General features: G+C 50.7%; 8 protein-coding genes across 8 annotated transcripts; 2 read left to right on the top strand and 6 right to left on the bottom strand.

The window, feature by feature from the left end:
- Positions 1–626: 626 nt before the first annotated feature.
- Positions 627–3,048, top strand: ACET3X_003416 (uncharacterized protein; the record flags this gene model as incomplete). Its single annotated transcript, XM_069448689.1, has 2 exons — positions 627–726; positions 776–3,048. The coding sequence occupies 2 exons, from the start codon at positions 627–629 to the stop codon at positions 3,046–3,048; spliced, it is 2,373 nt and encodes a 790-aa protein (XP_069309963.1).
- A 45-nt stretch (positions 3,049–3,093) lies between these two features.
- Positions 3,094–4,035, bottom strand: ACET3X_003415 (uncharacterized protein; the record flags this gene model as incomplete). The annotated part of the gene is made up of 4 exons (XM_069448688.1): positions 3,094–3,317; positions 3,396–3,781; positions 3,828–3,924; positions 3,978–4,035. The coding sequence occupies 4 exons, from the start codon at positions 4,033–4,035 to the stop codon at positions 3,094–3,096; spliced, it is 765 nt and encodes a 254-aa protein (XP_069309962.1).
- Positions 4,036–5,139: 1,104 nt separating this feature from the next.
- ACET3X_003414 (uncharacterized protein) lies at positions 5,140–5,390 on the bottom strand (the record flags this gene model as incomplete). Its single annotated transcript, XM_069448687.1, has 2 exons — positions 5,140–5,258; positions 5,309–5,390. The coding sequence occupies 2 exons, from the start codon at positions 5,388–5,390 to the stop codon at positions 5,140–5,142; spliced, it is 201 nt and encodes a 66-aa protein (XP_069309961.1).
- Positions 5,391–6,833: 1,443 nt separating this feature from the next.
- Positions 6,834–7,866, bottom strand: ACET3X_003413 (uncharacterized protein; the record flags this gene model as incomplete). The annotated part of the gene is made up of 5 exons (XM_069448686.1): positions 6,834–7,087; positions 7,143–7,227; positions 7,279–7,397; positions 7,458–7,580; positions 7,632–7,866. The coding sequence occupies 5 exons, from the start codon at positions 7,864–7,866 to the stop codon at positions 6,834–6,836; spliced, it is 816 nt and encodes a 271-aa protein (XP_069309960.1).
- Positions 7,867–10,165: 2,299 nt separating this feature from the next.
- On the bottom strand, positions 10,166–12,278 carry ACET3X_003412 (uncharacterized protein). The gene is made up of 3 exons (XM_069448685.1): positions 11,635–12,278; positions 10,579–11,588; positions 10,166–10,523 (listed from the first exon to the last, which is right to left on the bottom strand). Exons 1-3 carry the CDS (start codon positions 12,173–12,175, stop codon positions 10,395–10,397), a joined length of 1,680 nt encoding a protein of 559 aa, XP_069309959.1. The 5' UTR covers positions 12,176–12,278; the 3' UTR covers positions 10,166–10,394.
- Positions 12,279–13,651: 1,373 nt separating this feature from the next.
- On the top strand, positions 13,652–16,105 carry ACET3X_003411 (uncharacterized protein; the record flags this gene model as incomplete). The annotated part of the gene is made up of 4 exons (XM_069448684.1): positions 13,652–13,804; positions 13,860–14,208; positions 14,263–14,468; positions 14,520–16,105. 4 exons carry the CDS (start codon positions 13,652–13,654, stop codon positions 14,970–14,972), a joined length of 1,161 nt encoding a protein of 386 aa, XP_069309958.1. The 3' UTR covers positions 14,973–16,105.
- A 540-nt stretch (positions 16,106–16,645) lies between these two features.
- ACET3X_003410 (uncharacterized protein) lies at positions 16,646–18,275 on the bottom strand (the record flags this gene model as incomplete). The annotated part of the gene is made up of 3 exons (XM_069448683.1): positions 17,862–18,275; positions 17,468–17,810; positions 16,646–17,418 (listed from the first exon to the last, which is right to left on the bottom strand). The coding sequence occupies exons 1-3, from the start codon at positions 17,898–17,900 to the stop codon at positions 16,646–16,648; spliced, it is 1,155 nt and encodes a 384-aa protein (XP_069309957.1). The 5' UTR covers positions 17,901–18,275.
- Positions 18,276–19,856: 1,581 nt separating this feature from the next.
- ACET3X_003409 (uncharacterized protein) lies at positions 19,857–21,410 on the bottom strand (the record flags this gene model as incomplete). The annotated part of the gene is made up of 1 exon (XM_069448680.1): positions 19,857–21,410. The coding sequence occupies one exon, from the start codon at positions 21,408–21,410 to the stop codon at positions 19,857–19,859; it is 1,554 nt and encodes a 517-aa protein (XP_069309956.1).
- Between the last annotated feature and the right edge of the window lie 1,765 nt (positions 21,411–23,175).

The following is a 23,175-nucleotide window of genomic DNA, read 5'->3' as shown; positions in this document are numbered from 1 at the left end:
TGTAGACCGCGATCTTGGCACCTCTGCTAAACAGTCAACAACTCCCATCACTGTCAACGCCGCATGGGTTCTGAGAACCCCGTCAGTCACCATGTAACTACCCGCCCAGTGATGACGAGGTCCTGGTGTAGATTGCCATCTGTGATTGGTGGCTGATGCTAGCTTTGGTCTTCATCTGAGCACGGACCAAGCATTCGCAACGATGCCTACGCGGCGCCACAACGCTAATCCAACAACATCAAGGCATCAATCTAGAAATGCGTTGCCATTGAGGAATCTGGAAAGGCCTCGTCTCTCTTGACTCGCTTTTTCGGTATCGAAACTCCTCGATGCACGGGAAACCTAGCCAAGCTGTCGTGGCACTCGTCAGCACGTTGATAAGCCTTTACCCGGAAAGCATGTCTGCGCCATGAAGCTTGTCCTGTGATTGCGTTGCAAATTTGAGGATCTTGCTTAAGATCGCAGAAGGCGCTTCGTTTTCTAGCCATTCTTGTCACGTTGTCAATCATTTGCTCATCTATCACTCGCTTGTGGCCATTCTCACTCGTTTCCAATCGGCCGTTCTCCAATCTTGGTTTTGAAAACACTGCATTGCTCAAGACTCAAGAATACATACTACTTTGATCATGAAGACCGATCTTTGGCTTCTTGCGGCCATCTTTTTTGGCGCTGCTGAGGCCGCTGTCTCATCAAACTACACTGAAGCTATACTTAGCTCTGGGACCAGTACGTGCCCCTCCGGAAATCCTCAATGTCTGCTGACGATGTGCTGTAGTCAAGCTCGGTAGCTGGCAAAGCGCATACGACAAGGCTTCCGCTTTTGTCGATGCCCTCAGCTCCTCCGAAAAGCTGTCCATAATCACTGGAGGTAGTGCTGGCAATTTCTCTGCTCTTGAGGTCCTCGATTCGTCTGCCAATCCCATCAACTACTACTATGTCACCGCTTGGCCAGCAGGCATTGCAATGGCCATGACCTGGGACAAGGCCATACTCGAGGGCCAAGGTCAAGCCTTGGGGGCAGAGTTCAAGGGCAAGGGAGTCAATGTTGGTTATGCTCCCACTGTACAGCCCCTTGGACGTTCGCCCTGGGGTGGACGAGGCGGCGAGAGCTATGGTCCTGACTCTTACTTCTCTGGCATTATGGGTGGTGCATTGGCCAAAGGAATGTCTGCTAGTGGCGTTATCCCTGGCGCCAAGCACTACGTACTGAATGAGCAGGAGACCAACCGTCAAGGCTCGGGCAGTATGGGTGGTGGAATGGGTGGAGGTGTTGGTGGCCCTGGAGGCAACTCTACAGATGGTGGTGCTGGCAGCGCACCCCCTAGCATGCGACGTCGCCAGGACCTCCCGGATAACTCCACGGCATCTTCTTCCGAAGCCTATAGTGTTGTGATCGACGACAAAGCTCTCCACGAGACCTACCTCGCACCGTTCTACGACACGGTCAAGAACGGCGTTGGTGCTGTCATGTGCTCGATGAACCGTATCAACGGCACTTACGGGTGCGAGAACCAGGACACACTTTCAAGGCTTCTCAAAACTGAGATGGGCTTCCCTGGTTTTGTTAGCCCAGATGCAGGTGCTCAGAAGACAGGCGTTGACTCTGCGAATGCCGGGCTTGACTATGGGTCTTCGTCCTCCTGGAGCAATGCCACGCTCATTGCTGGCATAGCCAATGGCACCTTCACTGAAGATCGCCTAAACGATATGGTCATCCGCAACGTCATCGGCTACTTTCTCCAAGAGCAAGACATCGACTATCCGACACATGCAGGCTACACAGACCATGTTGACGTACGTGGCAAACACGGCGAATTGGCGCGCAAGTATGCAGCAGAGTCATTGGTGCTTTTGAAGAACACTGATGGTGCTCTTCCACTCACCAAAGCTCAGCGTGTCGTATCCATCTTTGGCAGCCATGCCGCTCCGCGCAATGTCGGACCAAACACTGCTCTCACCGTTCAGTCTGGTGTGCCTGATACCATGGAGGGACACATGACTCAGAACGGCGGTAGTGCAATGTCCTCGAACGCATTTCTGGTCACTCCATTCCAGGCCTTCAACGAACGAGCCGAATCAGATGGGCTCATGCTCAAGTGGTGGTTGAATAACACAGTCGTTGAAAGCTCAGGCGGAGGCATGATAATCAGCGACGGTGCCGGTACAGAGATCCAAGAAACCACTCTTGGTATGGCAGACGGCTCTGATGCGTGCATTGTCTTCATCAATGCCTGGGCTGGCGAGGGAGGTGACAGGACTGAGCTTGCAAATGCAGAGCAAGACTACTTGGTCAACTACGTCGCGGACAACTGCAACAACACTATCGTTGTTGTCAACACTGTGGGTCCACGCCTCTTGTCCCAGTGGGACGATCATGAGAACGTCACCGCGATCCTCTATGGCGGCCCGCTCGGTCAGTCTTCTGGTCACGCCATCAACCAAGTCTTGTTTGGCGACGTCAACCCTTCCGGCAAGCTCGTGCACACGCTCGCCAAGAACGAGTCTGATTACGACTCCAACTTCCAGATCAGCGAAGCATCCGAGATTGACTTTACCGAAGGTAACTTCATCGACTACAAGTACTTTGATCAGCAAAACAAGACTGTCGGTTACGAATTCGGTTTTGGATTGAGCTACACTACTTTCGAGTACGCGTCTACCGTCACCGTCACTTCCGATGCCGAGAAATTATCCGAGACCTACGCATCTGGTGCACTCGCCGTTGGCGGCCGCGAGGATCTCTGGGATCTCGTTGCTACCGTAAGCACCACTGTAACCAACACCGGCAGTGTCGCCGGCGCGGAGGTCGCACAGCTGTATGTCGAGTTTCCTGCTGCTGCTGATGAGCCAGTCAGACAGCTGCGCGGCTTCCAGAAAGTTACCGTCAAGCCTGGTGCGACCGAGAAAGTGCAATTCCAGCTTCGCAGGAGGGATCTGAGTGTGTGGGATGTCGTTGCGCAAGAATGGGCGGTGGTGAAGGGCGATTACAAGATGCATGTTGGCGCTAGCAGCCGAGATTTGAAGGCTGTTGCAACGATGCAGGTGTGAGGAATCAGTTGGTTGCATACTTGACTGGTTCAGTCGACTTATTTCCTAGTATGTATAGCAAAATATACCCGATCGTACATTCAAGAGTTCTGAAGCCTTGATATCCGGGGCAAGACCCCCAATCGAGACGATGTCGTCGACACTCGCCTGCTCCTCCGACCTGGGTTTGAAGCTGCCTGTGTACATATTCTGTCGCCGTTGTAAATCGTGTTGCTGCCACCGCCACCAGATCCTGTCAATTTGCCCATGATGAAGGAAGAATATTGGATCTATCAATGCGTCAGCAAGGCTGTCTACCACTCCCAGGAACGTAAACAACACGGTCGTAAAAAACTGGAAGCACCTACCATTGGGCGACGTGAACAGCCGAAAATCTCCCATAATGAACTTCGGTATCGCAATATGCGCGCCGTCCTCAAATTTGACCAGGAATTTGTAGTAGTCGTCTTCTTCCATTAGAGCCTCAATAGCGCTCGGCCGAAGGTGTTGCGATAGGTTCGCAACGGGCTCATGCTTGAAGGAGCCAAAGTCGCGAGTCAGGCAATGGGGCGCATATGTAGAACCAGCAAGTGAAACATTAACGTTAGCAAATGGACCATCTTCAATGCAATGCGAACGTGGAAAGAAGGGGCTGGGTTCTGAGCTTTCGCGGCCGTTGCCGGAGAAGCCATGGTCGAGATCCAAGACTGGCGCAGCAGAGAGGTTCTGCCAGTCGAGCGTCCAGTCCCAGTATCTGAGCGAGGTTAGTAAAGATACGCAGTTTGATCATTCATACTCACGGAAGCTCTCCGTTGTAGGCACACTCTGTCACCAACGCTTGATGATAGGTATGGATGATGTAACGGTGCCAGGTGAGGAATGATGCCGCAAAGTGTACTGGTAATTCGTGTTAGTCATGGAGTGAGTCTGACTGAATATCTTATACTTACTGTCATCGTTAGACTGAAAGTGTACGTATGGAAAGTCGTCCCAGAGAGTATGATTCATTCCGATCCGCGATGGCTTTGTTTGTAGACAAAGTACAGCATCCGTGTACGCGTCTTTCTCGGATTCGCTCAGACTTCGCCATTCACGTCGTACGGCTGGTTTGGTGCATTCGCTGCCATTGATCGTCGTGGTGTCATCTTTCAATACTCTTCTCGAGAACAACCAGCTGCCGCTGAAGCCTAAAAGCAAGCTAACAATGCAGAGACATATGCATGTATAGAGATTCGGTGTTATCGCTTTTCTCCCTTGCTTTTGATTGAAATGCTTGCATGTTGAAGCTTCGTGTTCGTAGTCCACATCGTCGCAGTCTTGTTCAGGCAACCCTTTGTGAGGTGGCAGCAGTGTCTCTTGTTCCATGTTGCATGAAGGCCACGGGTAGATGGAGGTTGAGGGGAGCCTACAGTATAAAAGACTCCGCGGCACAGTAAAGGGCATTTGCGATGAACACAGTGGCAGTATTTAGGTGGAGAACTGCATGGCGCATGCATGAGGCTACCTAGGGTACTGGGTATGGTATTTTAGCGTAGCCCTCTTTCTTGCATGGAACGAAAGATGCTCAGGTGCTTATCGCCCCTTGGACATCAACTATGATGCCGAACACGCTCTTATTCCTGGCTGGGGCATTATACGCATGGTAAGTCGTTTTTGTTCGTTTTGTTCTAGGCGTCCTAGTGTGAGGGAACTGAGTCAGGAGCCAGGTGTGGCGTTTCGCAGAGTGCGACGAGCCAATCGGAGAGCCGAACCGCTGCTCTCCGCGCTCCCCACTTTCTGTTTTTCGTGTCGAAGCTCCACGTTCCTTCAATCCAACATCACGCAACATACATCCACACATTGCTGCGTCACGCTGTCGTCAGCTCGCACATACACACGCCGTCGCTCACCTCCAAACCATTTGAATTCAGTCATCACTCGATTCGGTTCATAACATTGTTAAGGTTCTCTTCACACGTGGTAACAAACACGGGATGCATGTCCGTTTGCTTCAAAGCGAGTCGTACTCTCACTCAAATCATGTCCTGCGTATAAAATAGTCGAAAATCGCCCCTCCATTTTCCTGCCTCCAGAGCTGTTATTTTGGCCTGGCTCTCTGTCTGCTTTCAAATGCTATTCCTTCCTGCGCCACTGGTACACCATGCCGTCATCGTCATCGCTAGTAGTGTGTTCCCATACGATAACAGGCTTAAAACCCGGGGCAGTCTCTGCTTCAGAGACAGCAGCAGCATCTGTTACCGGATCAGCATGGACAATCTTGGGAGTTGTCATTACAACTCACCGCGCTTGGGTTCGACGGGCAGAGCACTGACGTAGAAGCCGCAAGCTGCCAGGATGGCGAAAAGAGGAGTAGAGAAACGCATGATTTCGGCTTTTCGATATGGAGAAATTCGAAAGCTGTTCCAAGTCTGGATTGGAAAGTGCTGGCTAGGGTGCCATGTACTGAGCTTCTATACTGGTGCGTCTGGTGCATCTGATGCATGGCCTGGAATTCCGAATACGCATCTCGCTCCTTTTGCTCTGCATCGCATTGCATTATATTGTACACGTCAACGAGCTACTGCGACTGTTCCTTCGTCTTGACGCAATGGCTGAGTCGTTGTGCCGACGACCCGCTATACTGAAGATGAGGTTGCTGTGCCGCAATGGTGGCTTTCGGAGCTAGACGACCATAATCTGGAACGGTCCAATAAGCTAATAGCCGAACCTTGCTCCTTGCTCAGCGGCGCTCGCATGGGCCGTCAATCGATTCAGGAAGACCCCTTACAGAATCATAATCCTCCGAATCAGACAGCGTACCGGTCTTGTGCTTGCTGCTTTTATGTACGAGAAGGTGCTGAAGGTGATCCCGCGCATCGGGCGGCAGTGGGTGATAGCTATCGTTACAAGGCAATTCCTGGATTGATTCATATGTAACACATGTACCTTTCTGTGATTTTGACACTGCTAATCTAGCAAACATGGCGAAATTCGAAGGCTACCTGCCTATCTCCTGCTCCGAAAATGATACCGGTGCTCTTCCAGCCGAAGCAAAACCCAAATTCCAATTGCGAAAGATTGTTCAAGGCTCCGTGGTCGCCTTGAGCGTACTTGGGGCGCTGGGTCTTGGCTGTTCATTTGGATTGCAACGTTCTCATGCTGCCGCTGCCACTACGATACGTAAGCTTCACACGGCGTACGAATACACATTCAAGACTTACACTCATATAGTACCCGCTGGTGATGTGCATTACTACATGCAATTCAACAAAACATTTCCACAACGTCCAAATGAAGAGAGCGATGCAGCCTGGGCATCTTTGTTCCCAGAGAAGTTGGGCTTTGTACAGCACCCTGAGCTGGCGCCAGATGTAGCTGGTATTGCCGTCTTCCACGAGCTACACTGCTTGGTAAACACTCATTGTCTTCATTTTGAGTTGATGCGATGACTGACAGTCTGCCAGAACATGCTCCGAGAAGCATTCTGGGCTTCTGTAGATGGAAACTTGGTAGAGATGGGGGATGAATCGCGCGAGAAGAACCACCGCACCAGTCACCATCATGTGCGCCACTGCTTCGAATATCTGAGGCAATCACTCATCTGCCTTGCGGATTCCAACCTGGAGATGATGAACTACACTGCCCGCGGCATTTCTGGTTGGCAGACCGAGAGAACATGCAGAGACTTTCAAGAGTTGACCGATTGGTCAAATGAATGGGGAATCACAAGGGCAGAAGCGCTGCACAATCATGATCTTGCAGTTAACTTTGTCAATGAAGGCGATGGGGCATAGGATTTTGTAGTAGATACATTCCAAGACATGATGCTACTCATGCGGTTTTGCCCTCTCCGTAAAGTGTTCAGAGCCAACATCGTCCGGTTTGGCTAATACTCCCTCGGCGAAGATATCAATAGCGCGAGATTCGGTCCATGTCATCAATGCGTCGAAATCAACGCATTGATGTGAGGCCCAGCTCCGGGCTGTCACGTCGTTCCCATCACCAGAAAGGTACGTGTATGTACCCAACGACACATCACCTCTGCACATGATGCCTTGGCGTAAAGTCTCGATGCAATGGTCTTTGAGTACGATCAGTCGAATACAGTAAGAACTGAGAACTCAATGTAAACTTACTGACGTGCCGTTCCAACTCATTGCGAGCAAGACCCTGCACATCCAAGAAATACGTCTCCTTGTATATCCATTGACGAATCTTTTTCTATTTCCCGTAAGTTTTTTGTTCAATCAGTGTCTGGACTGGTCTACATACTAAGCAATGAAGTTCATGAGTCATGAAGATCTCTGATGCGTAACCGGAGCCATCAGCTAGAGGCAGAGATGTGACGTTATAGTATGCTAGGTCTTCTGCTGAAACCTTAATCACCGTCCCTTTGAAAGATTGTTAGACTCTCGTGGTGTATGTTCAGAGAGCGCAGAGACTGTACGTGCCCTCGAGTAGCTCATGCCACGCTTGATCAAGTTCCGGGCTTGGAAAGCCTGCGAAAGGCGTACCCGCTACCGTCAAAGGAAAGACACGGCTCTTCTGACGAAATGCTCCGGATTTCTTTACAGCTACCAGTCATTTTTAGTATCTAATCTGATGATGAATACCGGGAAGCATACCAGGAAAGAGCTCAGGTCTTATTGAACGAGTTTCAGCTTCCAACCGCGCATAGCGAACTCGTAGCTCAATGTAAGTGGCTCCTAGAATGCCGAAGGCAAGGATGCAAACGGTGGCTATCAATCGCATAGACACACCCTTCCGGCGGCCAGCTCTTCTGCGGAAAGGTGTACTTTCATCATCGGAGGGCGCATACACCGATCCGGTATCTTCGTTTTCTTTTTCGAATTGCGACATTGATATTTCGTTATTTCAGACGGTAGCTTCTAGATGGCTTTTTGACCACTGTTATATGATAGAATACTTCGCAAGAAATCTAAATAGCTGCGTATCGTCTTCTAGTGGCTTTCGAGGAAAGGTAGTGTTAAAGCGGCGTCTTGCGGAACACATTTCGGATGCTCCGCGGACCATCCAGACTGGAGATAGCTATCCCTTCGCCTTGGCTGTGAGAGGCGTAGCAGCCGAGGTGCGGCGTGGGCAAAGTTCTCATAGATACCTAGGTACCTGCTCCAGCTCCTTCACAATGTGGTAACTTGTTACACGACATCAATGCAGCCTTGCCGGAATATTCTATCCTTTGGTAGACCAAAGCCACTCTTTTTCGGTGCACCATAGTCTCATTGTTGGGAGACCGTGCCTCCTTACCACCTAAGCAAGGGCCAACCAGCTCTTGCATGAAGTTGCAGCTGCATGGCGTGGAACCCTGCTAAGTTTATCGCCTTGTCGCTGATGCTGATGTCTCTCGCTCTCATATCTGTCGCACTGAGATTCTGGGCGCATACGAAGTCAGGAAATCGTGTCGGAATCGATGATGCGCTAATAATTCCCGCTTTGGTAAGCAAGTCAGCTTCTTGACTCGAGAAACGTTGAGACATCTGATAGCTATACAGATCTGCATAGTAGGAATGGCGGTGACTGAGGTTATCGGTTAGTGTGCATACTATGAGAGGTCTGCCGTGTCTGACAAGCCCATAGGTACAGAATTTGGGGAGATGGCGCAGCATCAAACTAACATTATGGGGCCCGATGGTCCAGTATACACCAAGCAACTAGAGGTATATGAGAAGGTAGAAACGCCCAGCAATGGAGGACGCTCGCCGCTAACAACTGCAGGCAAACTATACCTTGCAACTTCTTGCCTTAGTCTCTCTGGGCTTCAGCAAGACGTCCGTCCTATGCTTCTACCGTCGAGTCTTCTACGTGTACCCGCGATTCTTATTTGTTAATAACATTCTCATCGTCGTCATTGCGGCCTGGGCGGTGTCGCTGTTCTTCGTGATCCTCCTCCAGTGCCGAGATCCCCGAACGCTCTGGACAACTTTCGAATATGCTCGAGTCGAATGTGTCTCGCCACTGCCATTTTACTACTCTGTCTCAATCAGCGGTTTTGTCACAGATATTGCTATCTTGGTCTCACCAATTCCGGTTATTTGTCAACTCCAGATGCATTGGAAGACCCGGACCGCGGCAGCATGTATTCTCCTACTTGGTGCAGTGTGAGATTTTTTTGCCACATGATTTTCAGAACACTGCTGATAAGTACCCAGGGTATGCGGCGCCGGAATTGCACGCTTCGTCACCTTTATCGAGATTGGCCGAAACATCGCGTACAACTACCATGACATAACCTGTAGGTGAGATCCAAAACGGATGCTTACGTGAAAAATGGGACTGACGCTCGTCTAGATTTTACAACTCCGGTCTTTGCATGGAGCATGGCCGAAAGCTCGTTAGCGGTAGTGGGCGCCAATCTTCCTCTTCTCCGACCATTGCTTCATAGAATTGAGAACACCTGTTCGAAGGTTAGCTCATCACTTTCCTCGCTCCGACCCAAAGGTTCTGCGAGTAGCATGGCGACGGAAGCTTCAAATGTTGAGGCGGAGGTGAAGACAGAAGAGACAGAAGTGGAGGATGAAGACTCCGTCCGAAGCTCTCATAGCCTTGAGTTGCCTCCTCGTCGTGAGGGCGCTTCATGTCTAGAGGATCTTCTACAGACCCCACCTCAGGCTTCGATCATGAAACAAATCGCTAGTCCAACCGCTTTGTATTCTTCGTGGACTTCTGATGAATGGGAGGATATCTAGTCCCACCTTTATTCCAAGGTCGTAGATTGATCCAGAACTAGGAAGGGAATATCCGGGAAGCGAATCTCTTGCGATTTGGATGGTTGCGCGTAGGGGGGTGTTCTTCACTTCGTGATGGCGACTTCCCTGACCAAACGTTGCTACCTGAACGCGTGATGATACGTCACGTTAGGTAGCGCCAAAGTGCGTTGGCAGGAAAGCTGTTTTCACCGTCAACATGCCGTAATTCTAGAAACTACTCGTTAGAAGCGCAATGTCGACGGAAGGTTAGGAGGGTTTGTGTGATGATGATACTGGAGCATGATCCGATAGTTGTGAGGGTGAAGTTTTTCTCCCAGCGTGTTGTGCCAGGTCGCTGTGCCAAGAAATGAGGGGGGGCCCGGAAGCGAGCGGCTGGGATCAAGCTTGAAGGAACAACGCGCGCCGCCTTTTCCCTATCCCGGACATCAACACCACGCCGTGATCATCGCGGTCTGTTTTCATCCTTCATTCACGACATACCATGCTGCACAAGAGAATTGACAAGCTGCTCGAGCTTCATCGCTAATGCTCAGAACAAGCTCGGCATTATTGTGGTGTCCAATCACGTCATTAGCCCTTGATACCTACCTACAGAGGCGACCCTCGGAACGCCAATCCCCAGCTACCTCTCCAAGTTCGCCGAGCACGCATCATCGTATCTCACGACAGATCAAAACCAGTATACCCATTCGCCGCCGCCTCATTGATCGTCTTGTAATAAGTCGGCACGCCGCCGAGGTAGATCAATGGCTCTCTGGTCTTTCCAGGAATGTTGGTACCCATATACCACTGTCGCGTTGTCAGTACATTTCATCTTCCTCTTCCAACAACTCATGCAACTCACAGAATTCACACTGGGCAGTAGCGACGCATTAGCAAGCTTCCAGATGAGCTCCTTCCACTGATCCTCGCTTTCCTTCTGCGCTACTACCTTACGAAGCGACTTCTCTTTCACATGGTTCATTGTCTGCAAGATCCAGTTGCCCTGGAGCTCAGCGCATGTAGGGCCATTGCACAGAGCAGTCGGAGCCTGCGGGCCGTATGTGAAGAACATGTTGGGAAAGCCCGCCACTGCCATACCAAGATACGTCTTTGCGCCGTCCTTCCAGTGCTCGCTCAAGCTCTCGCCTGATGGGCCGAGGATATCGATCTGTTTCAGACCACCGGTGATGGCGTCATATCCGGTCGCGCTGATGATGTAGTCGAACTCGTGTTCCTTATCTACAGTCTTGATGCCTTTCTCGGTAATCTCTTGGATTGGTGTGCCCTTCTCGCTGATGTCGACAAGTGAGACGTTGGGCTTGTTGTACATCTCGAAATACTCGTTCTCGAGCGAGATACGCTTGCAACCAAAGGCGTAAGGCTGCTCCATGGGCGCTAGGATATCCGCGACCTTGGGGTCGTTGATCTTCGCTCGCGTCTTATCGCGCCAGAATTTGTATGCCTCTTGGTTAGCTTCTTTGGTAAAGAGCATATCGTAGTACGTTGCGAGCCAGAACTTGAAGTCACCCTCGCTCCAGAGCTCTTCATACGTCTTCTGTCGCTGTTCTGGCGTGTCATCGAAGGTTGATCTACGGATGAAATTGAAAGAAAAACCTGAAAAGCTGTCTGGGCGCTCAGCAAAGAGTTTTGGGTAATCAGGCTTGGGGATAGCTTGTTTGGGAAGGTTGTAGTCGACTTGACCCATCGGTAGCGACATGTTCGGCGTCCGCTGGAAGACAGTAAGATGGCCGGCAACATTACTCAGCTCTTGGGCCAGCTGGATGCCAGTGGACCCCGTGCCAACAACGGCCACCTTTTTGCCACGAAGGTCAGGCTCCTCATGAGGCCAATACGATGGGTGTAGCAGTGTTCCTGATCGGAATTAGTAAAGCTCACAGCAATAGCAACATGCACAAACCCTTGAAAGAGTCAAGCCCCTTCCAGTCGGGGATGTATCGCTTCGCTGCGAAGCCGGTGTTCAACAACAGGAACTTCACTCTGTACGTATCTCCAACCTTCGTCTTGACGGTCCATCTCGCATCGTCGTCACTCCATGTCGCAGAAGAGACGAAGGTGTTGAACTGAGTGTCCTTTCTCAAGTCCCATACCTTGGCCACGTGATTGAAGTAAGCCCGCAGTTCCTCACTACCTGGGAAACGTTGCTTCCATGTCCAGTCTTTCCATAGTGCTGGATCGGAGAATTCGTAGTGAGGGATGGAGCTGTCGACACGTGCGCCGGGATACCGATTCCAGTACCACACGCCTCCGTAGTCCGATCCGTGCTCGACGAGCCTGACACTATAGCCTGCATCGCGGATAACCTTTAGTTGGTAGACACCACCGAAGCCTGCGCCTACGACCAATGCATCAAGCTCCGTTACCTGAGCACCGTTAGTTCCGTTGGCGCCGTTAGAAACGTCCTTCAATGACAATTTCTCGAAATCGTCGATAGAACCCATGTTGTGTTATGATTCTGCCTCCCGACGCACTGGTTGAGACGAAGTATGAGAAGATATGCAGACAGTGTCACTGCAAATGTAGCCGAAAGACAGCAGACAGGGAGGATGCCGAATGAGTGGGGAGGAGACCTCAGAATCCGGGGCCTCTCGCGTACCTTAACTCTTCAAGCTGCCCCTTGTTGAGTGTTGGTGCACAGCGCATTACGCGCGAACCAACCACCATTCACGCTTTGATTGTCGTTCATTAAGGGCACACCTTGACGGATCCCTGTTGTGTGTGTGTCTCGAATCAGAATGGTCAAAGAAAACAGTATAGCAAGCCCCACTTGCCTCCTCCTAGGGCCTTCCATGATTCCGCGCGGTACGGCTCGCCCGTTTGTTAGTCAATAGGAGTTTGCCTAGCGGAGTTGTAAACTGCCGGAGCACCGAGTTCATTGAAACTAGCCCTTGTAATGTTGTGGACATTGCTTAGACGCAAACACAGTGCGATCGTCGTTTCTACTGTTTGTCGCGTGATTTTGGGCTCGTAAAGTAGATGCCAAGCTAAACAAATGCATGTGAAGGATCCGAGGCCCTGCAGTGTCGCATGCATGGGCGGAAGGGTCGGGCCTTTTGTAATGGGTAACCAACACAAATGCATTATTATGAAAAACTACACAGATGCTATATAACTTGTAAAACTTCAATCAATGATCATGTTATGTTTTGGAGGAAAATATTTCATGATGTCACAAAGTTGGCAGACCTTACCAAATGTGTTTACTCCAGACCGTTCGAATTCAAGATGCACTTGTTGATGGCCCGCGAAAACGACTACAAGTCTAAGCTCAACTTCCTAGTCTATAACTGAAAAACAATGTGTATACTAGCATAATTATCTCTCCGAGGATGTTTAAAGAGCTCCGAAGTCTCAAGTGAGTGGAGATGTGGGTATATCAAGGATATCGGAAGCGCGGTGAGTTCGTAAAGAAGGCCCGAAGCCACTGACGCGGCCTCGCCAGTTCCTGCACAAGTAACAGTTCAAGGAATGGTTTCAGGCATTACGGCAGACAAAACGGCTTTCGTTTAGAGAACTTTCGTGGGGGCATAGTACTGAATGGGGCCATTTTGGGATATGATTTCTCTCGGGAAGGGGGCAGAAGACATGGATTGGGGCCATCGGACCAACGACTTGAACGTGGTCAGAGTGCTCAATGGCCGGTGTTGCAAGACCCCAGATGCAGGATGCGGATTGCTTGCCTCTGTGTTGGGACATTTGGTTGGCGCAGGCATGCACGTGTGCTTCAAACTGCGATGAGGTTCAAAAGCACTGTTCGGGAACATCCGTTAGACGGCATTCGCATGTAAACCTCGCCATCCAGTCTCTTGTATGCTACTGCAACTTGGTGCATTACTTCTTGATTGCTGGGCCCTGATTCACTTGCTTCGTCGTTGCCAAACCTTGGAAGCTTCACCGTGCTCTTACATGCCAGAATCATGGCGATAAGCCCACTAGAACAGGCCCTCATCGAGACATGGACTCTGTACGCGTTTGGAACCGTCGCGATTATCCTAAGAGTATTCTCGCGCACGAGAATGGTCGGTATTGCTGGGTGGCACCCGGACGACTATATGATTTTCTTTGCATGGGTAAGTCGACTCATCTGTCCAAAGAGAACATGCGAAGAAACACTAACGTTCACAGGCATGCTACACAGGCATGACGGTAGCTGCTCATATCGTAGGAGGAACCGGCGACACTTCGCATCTCACAATGCAAGAACGACTTTCGTTCACCCCTGAGCAAGCAGCTGCACGCCAAAAAGGCAGCCAATGGTTCATGGTCGGATGGTTCACCTACATTGGCTTGATCTGGACTCTAAAGTTGAACATGTTGTTTCTCTACAGACGAGTCGTCAGTATAGTATGGGTGAAGATGTTCATCGTCCCTACTATGGTGTTCGTCGGCGTAACCGGTATCTCGATCTGGATTTTGCTCGGCACGGCATGCCGCCCTTTTCACAAGATATGGCAAATCCTGCCAGACCCAGGCAGTAAGTAAAGTTACGCCAGTTTAGCGCGATGTTGGACTTGACTGACCTTGCCAGAATACTGCATGCCGCAGAGTCCGGCATTTCTGGTGACCATACTGGTGCTGAATCTGTTGACGGATGTATGCATCATGCTCATCCCGATCCCCATCATTATTCCGCTCAAAATCTCGTGGGGCCGCAAAATTGGATTGATAATCATGTTCTCCGGCGCTATATTTATAATGATAGCCGCAATCTTGCGGGTTTACTTTGTCATGGCGGTAAGTGTCCAACGAGCAAAAGGTCCATTTTCTTGCTAACAGTTGGTGTAGCTTCAGCAAGGTCAGACAGCGGCGATCTGGTCTTGCCGAGAAGATATTGTCGCCATCGTCATCGGTCAAGCCACCATCATTCGCCCTCTTTTTACCCGCCGGTTCTGGAGTGGCAAATACGACAGCTCCAACTCGTACCCATCAGGCAAGCCATCCAACGGCTACGATTCGCACGAACTGTCTGGCAGTGGAGGTGACGGGTCGAAGCCGTCGCGTCTGGGGTTCCGCAAACCGAAGGACCCGTACAACATCAGCGTGCTCCAAACGGCGCAAGGAAACGAGAGCCAGGAGAGGATTGTCGGAATACAGCAGGAAGCTGGGTATGCGACACGGGAACCGACTCAGAATAGTGATCACAGCGGCCGTGGTCTAGATATCACGGTCAAGAAGGACGTTGACGTATCAATATCGGCTGCAAAGCAAGGACCGCCGCAGTCTTGGAAGGCAGTGTGACGAGTTAACGGCTATTGAGCTGGCTCAAGACCTGAGAAATAGCTTTCGGAGCAGGAACATTCGATAAACCAAGTAGCAATAAGCATACACTATCCTAAAGCACAAGGCTGGTGGAGCGTGTAGTGAGGTGGCAAAAAAACTTGCCTCCAAGTCAACCACCACCACCACCACCACCACGACGGTATGGTAAATAGAAGCACAAAAAGAAGAAGCCCGACGTGGGGGTCGAACCCACAACCTTGAGATAACCAATCGAGTCTTGTTAGGACGTGAAAGCTAAGAGTCTCACGCTCTACCGATTGAGCTAGCCGGGCGATGCTGTTGATTGATGAAATATGGAGGAAATACAACAGTATTATGCACGGCAGCATTATCTAGAGAGTCGCATCCAGGCCAGAGTGCAACCAAAGTTGTTCCTGTATAATACGTTAAGGTTTGGATTCGTGGTTCGTAGTTGATGCAGATTTTTTTTTGCGGTCGTGTGGGGCCGGCGGCGGCGGCGAGACCGGCGAACATCGTGTTAAGACCTACGGGAGCCGTTAACCAAGGTTGTTCGCGCCAATAGTCTTCTACCCTTTGATATGCCATTGCGACGTTTCGGATGGTAGGTCGCTTGTCGGATAAACCTCAATCGCAGCATACGGGGTAGTCGCACGCGCATGAATGCAGTAGTGCCAACCATTATCAGCAGCTTGTTCAGCTTTCGGGACAGGATGTCTCTGTACCAATACTGTGGATATGCGAAACAAGATACTGTTGCTGATGCTAAGCTTCGAAGCTCCGAATCCGTTTGCTGTCCACAGGTCTTGCGAGATGGGGCTCGTAACAGGTAGGTAGTGGTATCGATACGTCCAGGTACCAGATGGTGATTCGCGAGGTCCAAACTCGGTTTGATCGCATATTGATCCCAGATCGAGCTTATGCAGTGGCAAGCATATGATCGGATGGGTCACATCTAATGGGTGGTTGATGGATAGTCCCATCGCGCGATGGAGATAAGGACGCCCCGGCTGAGCGCAGCGGCGCAAAAGGCTGGCTACAACGGTATAACGAGCATGGCTGCAAGAGCATAGCATGCATTCAACGACAATTGAGACAGGAAAGCCAATCTGGGGATGAGGTATACATGTAGTGTAACAGTGTGTACCTAGGTCGCTGTGAACACCTTACACATCAAGTTACAGTTCCTGATGACGTATCCATATGCCACCGCGCACAGACCACCATCCCTGCTCGGAACAGACGGCCTCATCCCAACAGAGAGCCTGGTTCTTGTGGCAATCGACGTTTAGACAAGCTTTCTGATCAACATCTAGTGTGAGGCTGAGATTCGAAGTTCTGGCCATGGTGGTCAGCAGGGTACTAGGCCAGGCACCATAACTACTTGATCTCAGTATCGGCGTGGGACTTTGCTGAACACACTTCCGTACGCCCACTTCTGCCAAACAATCTACCCAGAAGATAACGGTACTACGGCTCGGAGAATCATATACTGCTAGTTAAACAGATTGGTCTCATTATATCGTTTACTCATACGTCGTAGAAAAAAGAAGTCGTAGCATACGCCTATGCAACCCTGTAGTCCCAAAAAGGTATAATCGCAGTCCAAACGCCTTACTGAAACACAAGAAGCAACCCCTCAACGCGCTGACTCCGTCATAGCTGCCATTTTCTCATCGATAAATCACCTCTTCTCTGAGCACACTTCTTGGTGGACTCGGCGCTCGCGGTGCAGGAAGACTTAATCTCTTCGTCTCGACCTTGGCCTCTCGTAGATCGATTTCTCCCTCCAACTCGCCCACATCATGGTATGTTCCCACATGCTTCACTAAACTCTCTACTGTTCGGCAGATGGCGTCTACATCTCTGCCTTTGCTGCAGATTGTGCACGCGTACTCGCCATCTGGGGTATGGCATTTGATAACAAAGCGCTGAGCAAGACGGAATTCGCGCGTCTCCATGATATCGGTTTCGTATCCAGTCGTCTTGTCGTACATGGTGATGGGCGTTCGCTTCCCAATCATCCAGAAGTCTTCGCTGGTGACGTCGAGAACAATGCCGCATGCGGGACATGCGCAGCTGCCCCCAGGTGCAAAAGTGGATGCCAGGGGCTTGCCGGGCATATGTTGTAGGTCGAGAGCATAGCGGCAGAAGAGCTGCTCTCCGCTGTCCATAATCGCACTCGGTGCGCGTTGCGAAGGAACTAAAGAGCGCGCAGGCGATGCGGGACGAAGCTCGCCAGCGCCTGCTTGTGAGCCTCCTAGGCGCTGTTGTGCTTCCTGCAGGGCTACCATGGAACCTTCTCGAGCCTGATTCGAAGCGGCGATGAGTTTGGCCATGTCGGCGCGGGTCAACTGGCGGTCGTTGTAGAGGGCATCTTGTAAGACATTGATGACGGTTTGTTGGAGCTGTATGATCTGCGCTTGCAGTTGGTTCTCGACGATAGCTGTGAGGTGAGTCAGTATCGTAGTTGCTGTCGCACTCAGAAGACCTACCATCGCCTTGCGCAAACCGGCTGCCCATTCTGCCATAGCCTTGGTCGTACATCCTCTGAATCATCATGCCGTCCCTTTGAAAGTTGTTTCCCACATCGTCGCGCCCTCCCCACTGTCCACCTCCACCGTTCTTCAGCCGATCAATCTCCTGTTGCCTGCCATCGGCCTTTTTCTGTGCTTCTTCAAACTGTTGCTTCAGCTCCTTGATCTCGCCATCTTGCTTCGAGTCGCGCTGTTTCTGTCGGTGCTGTTCGCGCCTATCCGCAACGCGTTCCCATAGGCCCATAGACGCCGTGAATGTGCCGACGAGGGTAGACGCCAATGTGGCTACGATGAAGGTTTTCTGGGTCGCACATGTGAGCTCGACTATTGCAGGCGTTTTTTATGAGTGTACCTTTAGTTTCTTTTCTTCGATCCATGATGCATAGTTCATCTTCGCGTTGGTGGTGGTGAGCAAGTACGCTCACACGTCACTCTGGAATGCGAGTCGTAGGAAGTGCCGAGAAGATTGCTGGATCTGAAGCAAGTTCGAGGATGATAACTTCCTGCTCTTGTCTCGGAGCGAACAAAAGTGGCCACCTTTTCAAATACTGATATTACAGAAGAGTAGGGCAGGAAAACAAAAGCGCGGAGAATAAACACACCACCCCTCTGCACGCCCTCAATGACGCAGTCCGTCCACCCGCAACCTGTAGCATGCGCGAGTCGCGGCCCCAAACGTGTGCCCGAGCCCAAGATCGCCCGTTGAGATTTCGTGGCACCTGATTGCACCAAATGTCGCGCAATCATTGGAATGGGCATGGGCGCAGTTCACTGACCGCTGATTTCACCATGCGGGTGTGAGCCGCGCCAGCCAAAGTGGAGGTGGCATGTGCGGTGATGTCATGACGCTAGCTGTCTTGGATTTAGGCAAAGCGCGGGACGTGGAACGCCGTGTGGGCGACAGGAGTTGCGAACCGTAACTTTCCAACGTAAGCACTGCTAAAATAGACTGGATGCGCTTGTTGAGCACGTTGTACATTCTCGTAGTACAAACTCATGTTGTTGGGGAAGTTGAAGCGTTTCCACCCCATCCGTGCTTACAGCCGTTGCGCTCTACATAACCTCGGCTTCTTAGCAGACTTGCGAAATTGCATTAAGCTTTAGACAGGTGTCCATACGTGTTGCTTATAAGCGGTACATACCTAAGTTGTTATCATCAACGGCTGCTTCCTACGTAAGCTGGTTGCATTTTCCTACATGTAAGCAGAGTGCTAGCTATCTAGCAATCAAAATACACAGATATCGTCAGATCCTGTTTTGGTGTTGCACAAATGTGGGTACCCAGATAGATAAAGGGTTTCGAGCATTCTACGCGAAACAAATAGAAGCTCAGGCTCTTGGTATATTGAGGGCATGACGTGAGTACACAACTCTTGCGACGCAGAATTCTGCCCAACGACCATCACACCACCATAAGTTAGCGATAGGACCGATGCCAACGGCCACTAGCAACTTGATCATCTCGCCATGTCGGGACCTGCCAGAGTCTGCCACTAGCTTGATCCTCGCTCATTTACACATCCTGGTCGCATGTTGTAAATCTTTATTTTAACAATAATTGGTCTCCCTTGCACATACGACCATAGGACACTGAAAATTAGGCTTCCCGTCCGCTCAGCCATATACAAGCAGTGTACCGGCGGATTAGTAGTTAGGTGGGTGACCACTAGCGAATCCCCGCTGTTGTATGTTTTTTGTCTTTTTGCTGCCGAGAATGAGTGAGGCTCCGGGTAGAAGGTAACTCATCCGAGCTGCTAGAGAACTTCAACTTTGTCGCGACGCCGAGCGCAAAACGAGCCTGATGGTTCTTTTTGGACCCTTTGCAGCATGAAACCGATCGAACAGGCTTCGCACGCCCTTTGCCAGATCCAGTGCTTCGACCCCGCACGTGCTAGAACCAAGGAGTTTTGCGCCAGCCGCTGTGGGCGATGGAGAAAGTGTCTGTCGCCGATTCTGATGTTAAGGTTTGCTGAGCATAGGTAGCATCTGGCGCATCTGCTCTTACCTTTTCTCTTTCTAGCACGTACCGAAACCTAATAGTGCTTCTACAAAAAGTGACGCGGTCTGTCTGCTAGGTACCTAGGTACTCGGGAGGAACCTTAGGTACCTACGTACTGTCGATATGGAGCGTCTGCAGCACCGCATTCCATTTCTCCTCGTCATTTGGCAACACTCGCATCTATGCAGGTATGCATCCTTGAAAATCTCTCTTGTTATGCTCGATTTTGATACGAATATGAGCCCACTGCTATAAGGGGAAGAGCAAATCTGCAGAGGTGGTATGCCTTATAGCAAAGATGGATCCTGTGAAACTCCTGTACTGAACCTACACTACGCGAAGATCACATCACACGATGGCATCTCTTAACCAGGTGTATCCCCACTGATACCCGCCATCGATATACCCAGCCATCTGCAACGTATCGCCCTCGCAAATATATTGTACCTGTGTACTTTGTCCGTACTGCTGACTCAGTGGAAACTCTAGTTCAAGAGGTATGCCAAAAACGCTGGTCGTCGTTATGACTGCTCCTGTGGACTGAACGTTCTCCCAAGAGAACACATCGTCTCCCACCAGCTTTACCTTTCCATCCAATGCGCCGGTGATATCGATCAGACTGCTGAAGGCCACGTTTTCAGTAGTAGCATCGTAAGAGATGACGAGATGGTCAAAAACCCATGAGCTATCCAAGCTCGATGTTACGCTAAAGGTTGACGAGCCCGCCACGGCGAGATTTGTGATCGTTACTGGTGCTTGTGCGGCAACCGATCCGGGGATCTTTTGCGCTAGGAAAGTTTGCATGCTGGGTACGTCGAGTTGCCAATTTCCAACGAGACATTGGTTCTCGCAGCTGCTTCCCCCTTGATCGTCCTCATCTGGCTCGTTATCGTCTATGGAGATGGTCTCCCATCCTCCATTTGCGCCTTCTGCTGCGCCCGGTATATCTGGAATGACTGATGCGTCTGGGGTAGCTGGAGTAACAGGTGTGTCTGGAGTAACAGGTGTGTCTGGAGTAACTGGGATGATTGGGGTGGCTTGAGCGGCTGAGGTAACTGGTGTGGCTAGTGTGTCTTGGGTAACTGGGGGAACTGTGCCGGCTGTGGCGACTGGGACAACTGCAGTGACTGTGGTAACTATGGTGAGCGTGGTGAATATGGTAGCTGTGGTGAATGTGGTAGCTGTGGTGACAGTGGTAACAGTGGTCGCTGGGGGAAATGAGGTCACTGAGCTGTTTTGAGCGATTGCTCCGCTCTGGATTTCAACGATGGTAGCGTTCCCCACGTCTTGACGCTTAGGCTTAGGCTTCTTCACAGCTTTCTTCACTGTGAACGTAATCGGCAAATTGGAAGCATAGCCGAAATTGTCGTGTGACGTGGAAGTTGCAAGGAAGACGTACTCGCAAGTGCCTTGCTCGAGGACAGTTTCTACTCCCTTGCTCGCAGTGCTCCAATTTTGGTCACTCGCCTTGCGGTACTGTATCACGGTCTGACTGTCCTGCGTGTCGAAATTGAAGGAAATCTTGCGGTTTTTTGGCAACGTCAACTCCAACATCTCTATAATGGCAAAGGAGGCCAATTTCATAGTCCTTTTGTAAACACCAGGCTTGGCAGGGATATCGTCGAGATATCTCCGGACGGGATTGTCGGCAACGACCGGTTGCTTGTTCTTGTACGTGATCTTGCCGTCCGCAAACTGTGTTGCGAACTTTGGAAACGCACCGGTGATGAAATTGTCTTGAGATAGTCTGGCCTCTATCTCTTTCAATGAACTGAGATCTGGCTGCCTGATGCCCCAGGTGTGGATGTCCACGTCGGAAACGGTACCAGACAAATGTTGGAAGAACACACTGGCGCTATAGCCGTTCGTCCAAAGCTGCACTCTTGGATTATACAATGGCATTTTTCCGCCCTTGGTTCCTGGAAAGAAGACATTGCCAAAGTACTCGGCCACTCCTTCGCTCCACCATTCCGATTCCTTGTATGGTTTGTCTGGTTGAAATGTTCTTTGAACACAGTGGTACAATTCGTGGGCGAGTGTCTTTTGGACCGATCCACTGTCGAGAGGTTGCCTGTTCCCCACTCGGACGCTGCAGGTGTCCAGATCCGTTGATAAAAAATCCGTGACCCCAAGGGCGTTGGATTCTTCTGCAAGAAATCCTTCTGTAAGAAATACATTTATAGTCTTGATCTTAGATTTCATGAACGTGGCATACAAAGGCAAGACGTCCTCGGCCGCCTTGGCGAGTGGGGCAAGATATAAGCTGTCCCCAGCAGGAGTGTTTGGGGAGTTTAGAGCGGTCCAGGTATAGAGGTTAAAGCTGATACCGGCAATGTCTTTCTTTTCCACGTATGGTATACAAGTTCGCTCGGATGGCCATAGGCGGTTTGGAGGACACGTAATGACCGGACTACGAGGGGCGATGGTTGGTACAGCATGGCAGATCTTGCTGATGATAAAGAGAGAAAGAGAAATCTGGAGTGTCAAAAACATTGCGAAAAAGGTGGGACACAAAGGATAGGAGATGAGTTCGATATGGAATCAGGCAGTTGCTGAAAATGCATCGCGCTGCCCCTTCTCTTTCATATACGCTGCCTGAACACTCTCTGACCAAGACTTTGCGTTGTCCTGGTGGTGAGTACGGGCTATGCTTGCAGTTCTACCCGTCTCTATTCGCTTAAAAGTCTCTAACACTTCCGCTAAGTATAGCTAAGAGCAGCCTACAAAAACAAACGTCTAGTGACGCATCATGCGAAAACCTTAACCCAAAGATTGAGCTCAGCTCCCAGACATGGGCGTCGCGTGGCATACTCTCACCGGGCAGTGTGCTGCTGCGAGTGGTTTAGGCTAGATCACGCTAGCTGAGGCTGAGTGTTGCGCTACCATCGTGCACAGCTCAATACGCGAGGGCGGTTCCTGTGGCGGAGCAAAAGATTGACCTTTGGCTCTCTTGAGCAGAAGTTATCTTGACCGTGGCACTAAAATGTGGCATCAAAAGTAGAATTTTGAGCGACGACAACTGCGAAACACTTCTTAAAGATGTGCCACAACGCTTTGTTGATCGACTCGGATCTTAGGGTATGCGTATAGAGCACGCGGAATGCGATGCGATTGCAGTGTCAAGGTATCAACTTCAGCTCCCGATTACCCCTCTTCCTGCACGTCCACCGTCCATCTATTGGGTAGGCTGAACATCATCCTCAGCACTGCTTGGGGAATAGTTTGTTCTACCGCACAAGCGTGAGGCGCTGATGCCTAGAACCGGTGTGGTAATGGGCTCCACCAGTGAGATGCGCACACCTATGGTCGGCGAAAGTGAGGTTTCCACAAGAACCGCCACGTCTCAACACAGCGCCGATGAGTAAAAAATTCTGCTAGCAAGCTCGCCCTCGAAGCGAAGAACACAAGACTCAGGCGCAAATCATCCATGGATAGTCCCTGAGCCGCGTCCACGTACAGTGGGAGAATCTTGCCATAGCTTTCGCCGGTGAAGTCGGGGACTGGAGGATCTGGACGAGTTGCTAGGGATCTTGGGCCACGCCGAGAAGAAGGTTGTCTCAAGTTGAGCCGCCACATAGGATATCTTTGGGCATATCAATAGACAGTTCCCGGTTGTCATATTACGGCAAGCGATTGCGTGATGACAGCCTCGTAGGCCGAGAGAAAC

The sequence above is a fragment of the Alternaria dauci genome, chromosome 2 (assembly GCF_042100115.1).
Source record: "Alternaria dauci strain A2016 chromosome 2, whole genome shotgun sequence".
NCBI classification, from domain to species: Eukaryota; Fungi; Ascomycota; class Dothideomycetes; order Pleosporales; family Pleosporaceae; genus Alternaria; species Alternaria dauci.
Note: the sequence above shows the minus strand (reverse complement) of the source record. Positions and strands in the feature narration are given on the sequence as shown.